The sequence below is a fragment of the Alligator sinensis genome, unplaced genomic scaffold, assembly GCF_000455745.1.
Source record: "Alligator sinensis unplaced genomic scaffold, ASM45574v1 scaffold239_2, whole genome shotgun sequence".
NCBI lineage: Eukaryota > Metazoa > Chordata > Crocodylia > Alligatoridae > Alligator > Alligator sinensis.
Window position 1 is genome coordinate 774,954 of NW_005842279.1, and position 12,376 is coordinate 787,329.

Sequence of the window (12,376 nt, forward strand, 5' to 3'; positions counted from 1 at the left end):
CCACTGCTGCCAGCCCCAGCCCCGATTCCTGGGCACCCCAGCTGGTCCGCCCCACATCCACATCCACCTCACCCACCCACTCAAGTGTGGGGAGTGGATCATGGCTCTGTCCCAGGCCCTGGTCCTGCACTGTCACTGCCCAGCTGCCAGTCCTGCTCCCGGATGCTGCTCCCTGCTTGCCTGCCTGAGCATGCCCTGCCTGCAGGGATCCTGGGCCAGACTCCATGGAGACTCCACCCACCCACTCCGTCCAGTGTCCCTGGCATTGGGTGCAGGGTGGACGGGTCCAGGGCCGGATTGGATCAATTGCTCCTCCCCCCCAACCCCCCACACTGGGCCAGGTCATTTCTTCCCTGCCCTCCCCACCCCACTCTGCAGCAGCTCAACAAAACTCCTTAAGTGGCCCTCCAGCCCACATAATTGCCCAGCCCTGAATTAGAGAATGCCATGGTGGCTCAGGCTTGCTGGAAGTGCAGGCTCTCAAGACTGGATTGTCCGTATCTTAACACTGCTGTTGCACAGCCTTGTTCCAAGAACAGTGTCTAGACCACTGTGGTCTCTGAGTGCCTCTGTGCGGGTTGGTATCTGTTTGCTCAGGGAGACCTCTTTGATTTGGGAATGCAAGCTTCCATGTCTCCTGAACATTGTGTAAAGACTCCCATAGGGAAACACCTCAGAAACTAACCGCTTGCTGTGACAGGGTCAGAATCGCAAATGGCCAGAGGCTGCTGGCAGCCGGTGATGACAAACCACTGTAGGAATTGATGCCCCTAGGTTGGCGTGGGACTTCACTGTGGCCCCAGAGTATTTGTAACAAGATCCAGGGCATTTGTGGGGACTGCTATTCCAGTGAGGTCTGAATGGCTCCAATACAGGTCTTAAAACCTGTGCTAGAATTGAAAAATGCCTTCTTGAAATTTGTCAAGAAGTAATGATCTGATTTGGGAGCATAAGTTTCCATATCTCCTCAAATGGTACGTAAGAAAGCCCCACAGTGGAAGGGGTAAACCAAGCCCAGGGACAGGTGTGGCAAAAAATAGCAGATGATGGAGCATTGTCTGGTGGGCCACTGGGAAGGCATGGTTTGCAGATGGCTTCTCCCTTTCAAGCTACGTCAGGTGACCCAAGTCACCATCAGATGCTCAGATTCTAATGCAGTCTGGTAAACTAAGGGTGTTTTTCCTTTGTTCTGCCAAGCAGGAAGTGAGAAATGTGAGCAAACAGGTAATGTGCTCCCCCACTGCTGGGGCTGGGGCTGGGACTGTTTTCCAGGCATTTCTGATTTGAATGAGGCAAGAAGTTTTGCGTAAATACCAATGCCACATGTCACATCCTGGGCTGGTCCCAGGTGGTTGCAACAGTACAGGCTGATGTATGCTGCCTCTTCACCTATGAAAGGGGCAAGGCAGGACAACAGAAGATGGTGCTGGAGTCTGAGTGAGATACAGCTCCTCTTTAAGAGCAAACCCATGGGGGTCTGTCAACTCCTTGACTATTAATCTGAGTTCGAAGTATTGATGGGGGAAGCCCCTCACTGCTCTTTTGTCAGTGCTCCAGGTATTGCTAATGCTACAAATGACAAGCTGGGGGATGTTATGGGGTGAAAGAGCTTACAGCTTGATACCTGCTGGGCTCCACAGGCCAGGATGGAGCTTCCTGTTGGAGCCCGATCTGTCTTGACTGTGCTTCTAGGAGACTGGTAGTTCCCCACCACTCAGGGCACCCCTACGTGTGAGAGAAATCATATTTCCTTTGGGACTTGCCAGCGTGGCATGAAGATGGTGCTTGCATAGCTCATTCCATTGATCATTTTCTTTGCCAGAGGTTACAGAGACGTTTCCTTCAAATGGGGGCCTGTGGAGCAGAGGCAGCATGCTGGCTGGGTCTCTGTCTACAATATATTCACAGATTGCCCCTAAAGGTGTGGCTCCAATCAGGTGGGAAGAATTCCAAGCTCAGGAAATGGCCCTAGGAGGGAGCTGAGAAGGGTGTTGAGGTGATGTGTTTCCACCTAGAGAAGAAGAGCGTGGACATCACCAGGAGGGCTGCCTTAACCCTTATTACCTGTAATAAAGTCATATTTTCTGCTTACTGAGCTCTGACCTGTGTCACTATTCCAGGACATCTGCCTGGTGAGCTAACCAGGCCATGAGAAGAACGTGAGGCTACACAATAGCATGTACACATCATCATCACTACCATGCCAGGTCACGGTTGGCTTCTGGTGGCTAGGTTTTCCTCAGTGTTTTTTTTTTAAATGTTTTATTTTTTGTTCAAGTCTTGGTGGTGTACCTGTTCCTAACCAGATCTCTCTTGCTTAATCCTTTTATAAACCCACAAACAACAGCCCCATTGATTCACTTCATGGGCTGGGTGGGAGTTGCTGGGGAGAGCAGAACAAGCTGCTTGCTGGCAGCAACATGGGGGAGAGGCTAGCCTTCAGGTGATGCAAGTTCAGTTCCTGGCTTTATCATGTTCTTGCTGTGCTGTCTTAGGAATATAGCTAGAAACAAAAAAAAAGAGCTCTTCTTTTTTCTTTTTTTTGTGAGTTGTAAAGCAGTGGCAGAGTAACAGAGGGAGATCACAGTCAGCGGGAGCCTCATGTTCAACCTCCATGACTTGGCTCTCTCCCCAGCTGCACTGGGCTTGTTGTGGTGCTTCTTAGCATTCATATCCACCTTATTGCACACAGAAAAATGAAGATGCTACAACATTTTTACATTTACAGCAGCCCAAAGCACAAATATAAGTGGAGCCCTTGTCATGGCACCCCAGTGACGTAGCTCCTGACAGGGTAAGTGAGGTGAAATACAGTTAAGTGGCTTACCAAAGGCCACCCAGCAAGGCTGTGTCCAAGTTGGGAAAGGGCCTGAGAAGTGCTGACTCCTGGAAAATGCTCCCTTTTTGTACACACAGAAGACAGCAAGTCAGAGACAGTGGTTTACAATTTGAGAGCCCAGCCCTGGAAGCCCTTTCTTCTGGGAGTCATTTTCTGATCTTGGTGGAGGAATTCATTTCAGCCAAGGAATTCAGGATCAAGCCACATGCTGCCCTGCACGTTGACATTTTAACTGACTGAACTCACCTATATATCTCAGAGCTAGAGGGAAGTGAAATTATCTCACACAACCCTTTTCAGTTAATAAAGCAGTTGGAGGCACTGAAATGTTTTTTGAAAACATAATCAGAAAATCAGGGTTGGAAGGGACCTCTAGAGGTCATTTAGTTCAACTCCCTGCTCAAAGCAGGACCACCCCCAACTAGATCATCCCAGCCAAAGCTTTGTCTAGCCAGGTCTTAAAAACCTCCAAGGATGGAGCTTTCCACCACCTCTCTGGGTAAGCTGTTCTAGTGCTTTACTACCCTCCTAGTGAGAAAATTCTTCCTAATATCTAACCTAAACTTCCCTTGCTGCAACTTGAGACCGTTGCTCCTTCTTCTGTCATCTGCCACCACTGAGAACAGTCTAGCTCCAACCTCTTTCGAATCTCCCTTGAGGTAGCTGAAGGCTGCTATTAAATCCCCTCTCAGTCTTCTCTTCTCTAGACTAAATAAGCCCAGTTCCCTCAGTCTTTCCTTATAAGTCATGTGCCCCAGCCCCCTCACCATTTTTGTTGCCCTTGGCTGGACTCTCTCCAGTATGTCCACATCCTTTCTGTAGTGGGGGGTCCAAAACTGAACAGAGTACTCCAGATGTGGCCTCTCCAGTGCTGAATAGAGGGGAATAATCACTTCCCTTGTCCTGCTGGCAACACTCCTACCAATGCAGCCAAGTATGCAGTTAACCTTCTTGGCAACTAGTGCGCACTGCTGGCTCATATTTAACTTATTGTCCACTGTAACCTCCAGGTCCTTTTCTGCAGAGCTGCTGCCCAGCCAGTCAGCCCCGAGCCTGTACTGATGCATGGGATTGTTCTGTCCTAATTGCAGGACTTTGCACTTGTCCTTGTTGAACCTCATGAGATTTCTCTTGGGCCAATCCTCCCTATAACGTGTGTCAGTTATACCAGATTGCTCATGGAAGAAAAAAATCTAAACAGGTTTTTTTTTTTTAATAGGATGAAAACATTTCAAATCTTTTGCTTTGAAGCAAGCTTTCATTTTGAAATTTCCTTTAATTTAATTAAAACCACTTTTAAAGACTGGGGTTTTAAAAGCTGTGTAGCTCAGTTGGTAGGCTGACTGGCTATTGTCTGGCTCTGGAAGGACCTGGGCTTGATCCCAGATGAGGGCAGTGTGTGTCTACTTATTCTAACTTCCAGCCTGGCACTGAGGCCCTCCTATCCAATGGGTACCTGGAGCTGCCTGGGGTAAAAATGGCTGGAGCATGGTGCTGACCGGGTCACCTCCTTCTCATGCTGAGATTAAAGAAATGGTATAGCTCTGCCTCAATGGCCTGCAAAAAGGAACTTTGACTTTAAAGACCATTTAAAAATGCCAAAACTGAAATGGAAGGTAAGTCTTAGCCTTGTCAGTGACCCACTGAGTCCGTAAGTCTGGGCCCCAGCAGTTGTCAGGAACCATATAATTTTGTCAAAGTGAAATATTTTGTTTGACCTGGGACAGTTTTATTAATCTCTGCATTTTATGAGCATTTGCATTTTCAGTACAACCTGACTTTTCAAAATCATCAGCAAAATCTATCAGTCACCCCCCTCTACCCAGAACTGCATTGCTTCCCTTACCAGGAAACAGTACAGGGGCATGTCATGACAGATTATATTCCACCCATCTAAATTTACTTAAGTACCTAAATGAAATTCTATTCCACCCTGTTCAAGTCTCTGAAAAAAAGTTAGTACAAAATGTGGAGAGGTCCTCTTTCTTTTCACTGCTTTTTTATGAGCCAGTTGTAAGTGTAAGTGTGTTACAAATGTACATGCATTAATGGATTTCAGAGGCTTGACCAGGGTGAAACAGAATCATACTTAGGCACCTAAGTCCATTTAGATGCCCAGTAGGTGGAATAGCATCTTGTTCATCCTGTCAGCAAGCTTTTGTGTTATCTAGCTACCTCCCAGGGTGCACCCTAGCACAATGGCTCTGTGAAGACTACAGATCTCTTCTCAAAGTGCCCCCTTGCCATGTGCTTCCAGCCATTTGGGGATGGGCAGGGGACATATAGTACTGTGCTGAGCACATTAGCAGCATGGCCTGGTGGGAGAACAATAACCAAACTTTTGAAAGTCTCCAGTCCCCTTGTTCTTTCTTGTAAATCCTTAGAAGGAGGTTCTTCCTCAAGGGGTTGTTGCAGGCCAAACATATTCTTGTCTTTTTTAAATAAAACTTTTTGTTTAGTGCTGTTGTATACATGAACAGCACATGGTAGAGACCCTCTGGGTGACAATCAGTTGCAGATACAGGTGATTCTTTGCCTTTCCCATCTCTGTCAACAGCTACTGTATGGATTGCATAAGAAATAGGAAAATCTACATGGTTCATCGTTATCCTCTCCCAGAACAATGTCAAAACTTTGAAAACATATTTTACATTAGAATCTCTTCTTTTGCTGATGCCTCTTCCCAAATAAATGGTTTTGAGGCTGAGCTCCCTTCTGGCAGATCCCCACAGACTCAGCCTATCTTTTGAGATCATATCCTGACACAATACAATGCCAGAGACAAGACGTGATAATTCTGTTCTCTCCCCCTTTTGTTTTTTTCTTGTAGATCTTTGGAGGTCTTGTCTGGATTCTGGTGGCCTCAACAAGAGTGGCTTTACCAATATTACAAGGCTGGGTTATGTTTGTCTCGGTGTTTTGCTTTGTAATCACCACACTCCTGTTGTTCTCATATATCATAGGAGCTCATGGTGGCAAAACTTCATGGATCACACTGGTAAGCTTATTTTGTTTGGGTTTTCTTTATTTATAGAGTATTCGATGCAATATAGCCCTGCAACCACCTAGGCACATGCTTAAACCCTTGGGACTGGTCAAGGCCAGGTCTGAGTATAGCTGGGATGGGGTCTACTGACTCTTTCTGTGTCCTTGCAGGCTTACCAAAAGGTGATGTGAAGTCACCATGCAAAATAAGCATCTTCTGGCCCTGGAAACTCAGCTGTAGAGCAGGCTGCTCCCTGTTCTGATGAAGTATTGCTTCCTCTTAGAGCTAAGCAGTGCAGCATTTTCTGTTCCTTTACTACCCCTTCCTCGAGTACAGAGCTGGTTAGCTATGTTAGTCTGAAGCCAGACAGAAAGTAAGGCAGGATGGCACCTTAGGCATCAGCTGCTAGTCCAGTCCACTTGTAGTATCTGACAAAGTAGGCTGTGACCTACAAAACATCATACCTCTCTGAACCAGTTAGTCTCCAAAGTGCCACTGTGCCCTGCCTTCTTGCACTTTCCTAGGGACACAGTCCACAACAACCTTCCTGCCTTTCTCCCAAAGGGTCCATTCTTTACTGGTAGTTCTCTGCCACATTTGGGAATCACAGTTACTGATGGGAAGTAGAGACACAGGAAAGTAAAAATATTCTTGCAGATTTGGCATGGAAACCCTCAAATTAGGACTAGAACCGGTCAAGGATCTTCTGATAAAACCATTTTTATGTCAAATGCTGAATTTAAATTTTGCTGAATATTTTTAAATCTTTTGCCAAAAACTGAAGTGCAGTTTGGGGTTGATTCACCACTCACCTGCATTTCCCTCTGGGGTTGCATCATCTCAGTGGAGACGGCCTTTTAATAGCTCAGGCCTACTTTCTGATGGTCCCTTGGCAGCCTATGTTTCCCATGGTGCAAGGTGGTGTCCTGTCTGCATAAGGCACATGAAAGACTGGCCCAGGGAGCTTGGCCACTTAGGGAAAATGGGGCTTGAGGTACCTGAGCTACAAGTTCCATGAGACAATGCGACACTACAGGAAAATGCCACTCAGTGTTGAAGTGGTATAATAACAAAGTATTTTGAGGAATATGTTTGTTGGACTGACTCCTATACTGGCTGGCCATCCCTTGCTGCAGACCTAGAACATGGTCAAGTGTCTTATTAGGCCCCTTCCTATGGCTTGAGGTACTTCTAGGGTGAGGCTATGGCCTTCTGTCTGCCTACAGAAACACAGAGAGTTGGGGGCACTTATGTCCTGTCTCCCTGCCCAGCCAGCTGTCCTTGTCCTGAAGACAGGGGCATGTGCTGCAGTTTGGATGAATTCATTACATATGGTACTTTAGTCCCTAGGAGTAAGACTACTGCTTAACTACAAGTCATTCTTAATTCAATCAAGTTTTATATATCTCAGCCTGATAGCTTTAAACATGGTGGCTCAGGGGCAGCAGGCTGCCTAGTTTTGGCAGCCCAGCTTTCACTGTGAGCTGCAAAATTCACCTGCAATGCTGGATAAATGCTCAGGTAGTACATCCCTACTGAGGTCTGTGTTACTACAGCTAGGTGTGAGCTAGCTACTTCGGAGCAACTCTGGGTATGTCTTTGTAAGCTACAGTCACACTTTTGATTACTGTATAGAGAGACCCTGAGTTACAGAGGGCTGACTGAGTTGCATGGGGAGTGCTGAAGCCATACATGGCCTCTCCCCAGGGCAGAGTAGACAGCAAGGAAGAGAGAAACTCACTTGGTATCTCTGAGGATGCTCGTTCCTTCAGGGTGTTGATACAGGGGAGAAAGGAGGAGCCCTTGTCCACCGGCAGTCCTTTGTTTGCCAACAGCTGAACCCACGCCCGCTGGGCATGGAGGCTTACCTTACACAGAGAAGCCCCCTATGCAAGGGGCCTGCTTCAAGATTGTGACCTGCCTCTACAAAATCTTGTTGACGCCCCAAATTGTCTTAGTGCAAGGATATATCTGGAGGGTGGTAATCAGCAGTGTCCTGTGAATTCAGCTTGGTCACTTCTGACTGACTGACTTGGGATGAAGTAGTGACCTGCAACATGGGCCTGGCCTGACAGTAAGTGGACCACAGGCACCAACCACAGATATGTAAGAAATTAAGGATTTCCTTGGGAGAGTCCCCCTGCCTGATAGCCAATCGCTATTTACCGTTCATGTTTCTTCAGTGCCTAGGAGCCCTAATCAGTGGGCTCTGTATGAGCGGACTCTGTACAAACACAGAACAGAGGGACACTTTGGGTCAGATTCTGTTCCAACTATTAGGCATCTAAGTGGATTTAGGCACCTAAGTGCAATTCTGTTCCATGATTTTCAAGCAGTAATATAACTAGGGGTGGGCAAGGGAGGGACCAGTCCCAGGCACATATTTAGAAAGGGAGCCCAAATGGTGGCCCCTGTTGCATGGGTTGCTTCAGCCAGTGTGTGGGGGGCCTTCACTGCCGTAGTAGTCTGAGTTTGCCAAACATAGCCAGTCATGTATCTGTGTTAAAGTCCCTGAAAAGCCATTCATGCATCTGCATTTGTAACATGCTGTCATCCTCTGACCCTTAAGAGTGAGTCACAAAAAAGGCAGTGAGGAGGAGGGGGACCCATCCACTTCTGTATTAACAACTTTTCAGAAACTCAAGCAGGATGAATAGAATCACTCTTATGCAACCTAAACCTGCTTATAAGTGGAACAGAATCTGGCCCTCCCTGACCCAAAGCACTTATATTCTTGATGGGATGAGAATTTCTAGCATAAGTCACATACTCTAGGGTCCAATTTTCTACTTCTGGAATAGGAGTCAGGAGTATAGACATCAGATCCTGCTTCTTTTCTGGCCAAAATGCCAAATTTCCTTTTAATTTTAGGGGAGAATTCCATTTGCACAAACCACACTGGCCTGAGTCTTCACTGGATTCGCTACATGTGTGCTGTATTTGCTTTTATAACATACCTAGGGTTTTATTCTTCACTTCTTTCTGTGTCTTGAATGGTATTCCTGGAAATTACTGTAAATTATTATTATTTTCTAGGATGCTTTCTATCATGGAATTGCTGCTCTCTTTTATCTGAGTGCTGCTGTTTTGCAAGCCTACGCCACACTTCAAATGAAAGTTGTACTTACCCAAAATGATGTCTGGTTTAAAATTTACCAAGAGGACGTTGCTGCAGTGGTAAGTTTATAAAATAGCTTCCAAACCATAACCAGTGTTTTGGTGGCGCAAACAGCATGTATGAGGAGGGGAAGCTGAATGGCTCGAGAAACAGCTTAACACCTACCACTTCCAAAATGGAAATTCTTCACTGTCATGATGAGTGGTGTTGATTGGTTAATTCATCACCATCTGAAATGTATCCAGCCTGAAATTGGGAGTATCTCTTTCCAAAGCAGTAGCCTGTGCTCAACTCACATGCCCAATGTTAAAAACGTATTTCTAAAGAATGATGGTGTTATAGATAAAAATTGTGGACCTTCCTTAATGGCACCTTGGGCTTCATTCCTACTGGCCAGAGCTAGAGATCTGAGGCAGCTTCACTGCTCCCCTGCAAAAGCAGTGGGGAACGTGGTTGCTATCTTAACCAGAGATCATCTCTGGCTTCAGGCACATTGAAAAATCATGACAGCTGGTGGCCTTTTTGAGAAAGGATAGAACTGAGAGGGGGACAATTGGAAATGCCCAGCTATGAAAACATTGAATAATGTGAGGTTAAAAAAATAATTTCAAAAGAGTTGGCAAAACATTTTCAAAAGTATCTCAGTCACTTAAGAACCTAAGTCCTGGTTTCAGAAGTCATATAGGCACTTAGGATCCTGAACTAACTCTATTGCAGGGGCGGGCAATTATATCAGGCGGAGGGCCACTTACTGAGTTTTGGCAAGCCATTGAGGACCGCATGACAGGCAGCCAGGGGCCCATATATATTAATTTTCTAAATTTTTTAGGGGCCCTGCAGGCCGGATAGAATGACCTGGTGGGCCGCATCCAGCCCACGGGCTGCATTTTGCCCACCCCTGCTCTATTGACTTTCAGTGAGATGTAGGGGGCTCCTAAGTTACTTAAGAGCTCTTGAAAAATCTTTCCCCTAGCAACTGTGGAACTAAATAATTGTTTTTGATCTTCACTTACAGTAGTGCTAAAAGGGCAAACAGAAAGAATAATTATATATTATGAAGCATATATTCAATCTAGGAATATAATACCTTTGTAATAATAACCTATAGATTGTGTGGGGTTTTTTTTCATTTTAGGTATTTGCATATTTAGCCACCTTATCATATGTGATCCATGAAGTGTTCTCTCTACTGAGATGGAAATCATCATAAAAGCTCCAGAGCTTCCTGTGAGAAATCCAATTACTTCGCAAATATCAGTTGTTAGATGATTGACCACCTTACAATGGCATTTTTTTGTGTACAGACTGCTATATGTGGCATTATATTTCATACCACAAAAAAAAAAAAAAAGTCTTTTGGAGATACCTATTTTAAGTAAAATAAGATTCTTTGTAGTGTCTTCTCTTTCAGATACCATTTGTTGGTGGGAACTGGGAACCTGCTTTATTTACCTCTATGTTTTCATACTTTTAACTAGACATTTCCTGTCACCCTAGAGCAGGCTCAAAAGTTTGTATATGTTAAAGAGACTCTCCAACTTGAGTAACTTGACTCTCTCCTGGGCCTAAATATGGGAAGATCATCATCCTTCACAGGCCAGTTTCTTTGCCTTCTTCTTGTTCATGTTTTTTCTTGGGAAGTGTTTCATCATGTCTAAGCCATACATGAAAGTATGTAAACTGTGCTCTGTCACTTAGTGCCCTATAGATGAGCAGAGCTCTGCCTGCATCTGTGGGCTCTGCACAAGTGTTGGCACTCACCTGCTGGGATCTACTTGCAGGATCAGAGCCATATTTTGTAGCAGATTTCAGAGGAAGTCAGTGGAAGAAGACAAGTATCTTTCTGCACCTTGGGCAAGATAGACAAGGAAGGCTGTTTCTCTGACTACAGCACATAGGATCATAGGAAAGCAGGACTGGAAGGGACCTTACAATGTCATCTAGTCCAGGCCCCTGCTCAAGACAGGATCATCCCTGACTGAACCACCTTAGTCAAGCATTCTGTAGTGTTTCCCCAAACTGGAGGCATGAGTTGAAAAAGGGCAGATGCCTCAACTGGTAAAATTCACAGCTATGAATAGAACAATTTAGACAGCTTTAGCCATTTTAAAGAGTTAAGTGCAGATGTCCTGATATTGAGGCTAACAGAAGTGAAATTTATTTCAGTGTAAGCAGGAACAGGTACTAACTCCTGAAACTCCAGAATGTAGAGGCCAGCACCTACAGCTAGACAGAGCCCCCATTAGACCTCATAGCTGCATTAGAGCACCCCCAAAAGACAGGCAATTTGTATCTAGGTTCTTCAATATAGAGTCTATTGCTTAGTTATAGGCATCTAATATGACTATTTTGATCTGAATATTTTCTTGTCCAGACAAGCAACAGACCCAGAACAAAGGTGGCTTCCTGTTGCAGAGGTCTGTGGATATAAAAAATACGTTCATTTTAAGAAGATTTTAAAGTGGGGTTTTTTTCAGGCCTTCTCTTCAGCATCTGTTGTGACAAAATATTTCATGCACTCAGTGTAGCTGTTATCTTCACATCATAATGAAAAGCAAAAACAACTTTTCTGCTTCTCTTAGAAGCCGTGTGAAGTTTTCCAACAACTGAGATATATTGTTGGATGAAGAGAGTTGATTTTACATCCCAGGAATTATTGCTGTTGCTTTTAATCAAGTTATGAAACATTATTTAGATATTGTGCTGTATAAACTGTAGGTTAATATTAAAAATATGATTATAACAGTAGAGATAATAAAACATTGTTCTGAACCAATTGTTTGGTTTATTCAATACAATGACTGACAGAGAAAAATTGCATTTGGAGTCTTGCAATAGTCCATTGCTAATAAAAAGTATTCACCATGCATTTTCCAAAATAGGCCTTGCCTCTGACTTCTTGTCATGGCCTGTGCATGGGATTGTACATGCTCGCAGGAGAGACATTGGTCTGTACCGATAGGCTTGGTGTCACACCATGTAGGGAGTGGGATCCACAGCCCTGAGTTCAGTGCCTGGAGCTGGCCCCTTGGAATGAGGCACAGCAACTGGAATGCTGAGCAGCAGCTTCCTAAAGCAGGCCAGCAGGAGATACAGTACAGAGAGGTCTGTCTGAAGCCAGAGGCATCTGCATGGAAACAACTGTGTCAGATCCAGGTTTGTGTGTTGAAGCCTCTGCTGGGGTTAACTGCCTGGGTCATTGCTTTAAAAATACAGCAGTGGGTACTGCTTTTTTCAGAGGTGGCACCCTTCCCTTCTATACAGTACCTCAGTGGTTATGACACTTACCCAGGATTCTGAAACATTGTTTTTTTTGTTTTCCATTTTCCTTATTTGTCTTTAGCATTTTATATTATAATGTGACATGGCCTGAGCAGCAGTGCAGAACATGTTGCCTCTACCTCCAAGTAACCTCTACATGGCATACTAGATA

General features: G+C 45.1%; 1 protein-coding gene across 1 annotated transcript; it reads left to right on the forward strand.

Annotated features, from left to right (window-relative positions):
* The first annotated feature begins 4,434 nt into the window (after window positions 1-4,434).
* MAL (mal, T cell differentiation protein) lies at window positions 4,435-11,785 on the forward strand. The gene is made up of 4 exons (XM_006027964.2): window positions 4,435-4,455; window positions 5,670-5,837; window positions 8,862-9,002; window positions 10,079-11,785. The coding sequence occupies exons 1-4, from the start codon at window positions 4,435-4,437 to the stop codon at window positions 10,151-10,153; spliced, it is 405 nt and encodes a 134-aa protein (XP_006028026.1). The 3' UTR covers window positions 10,154-11,785.
* The last annotated feature ends 591 nt before the right edge of the window (window positions 11,786-12,376 follow it).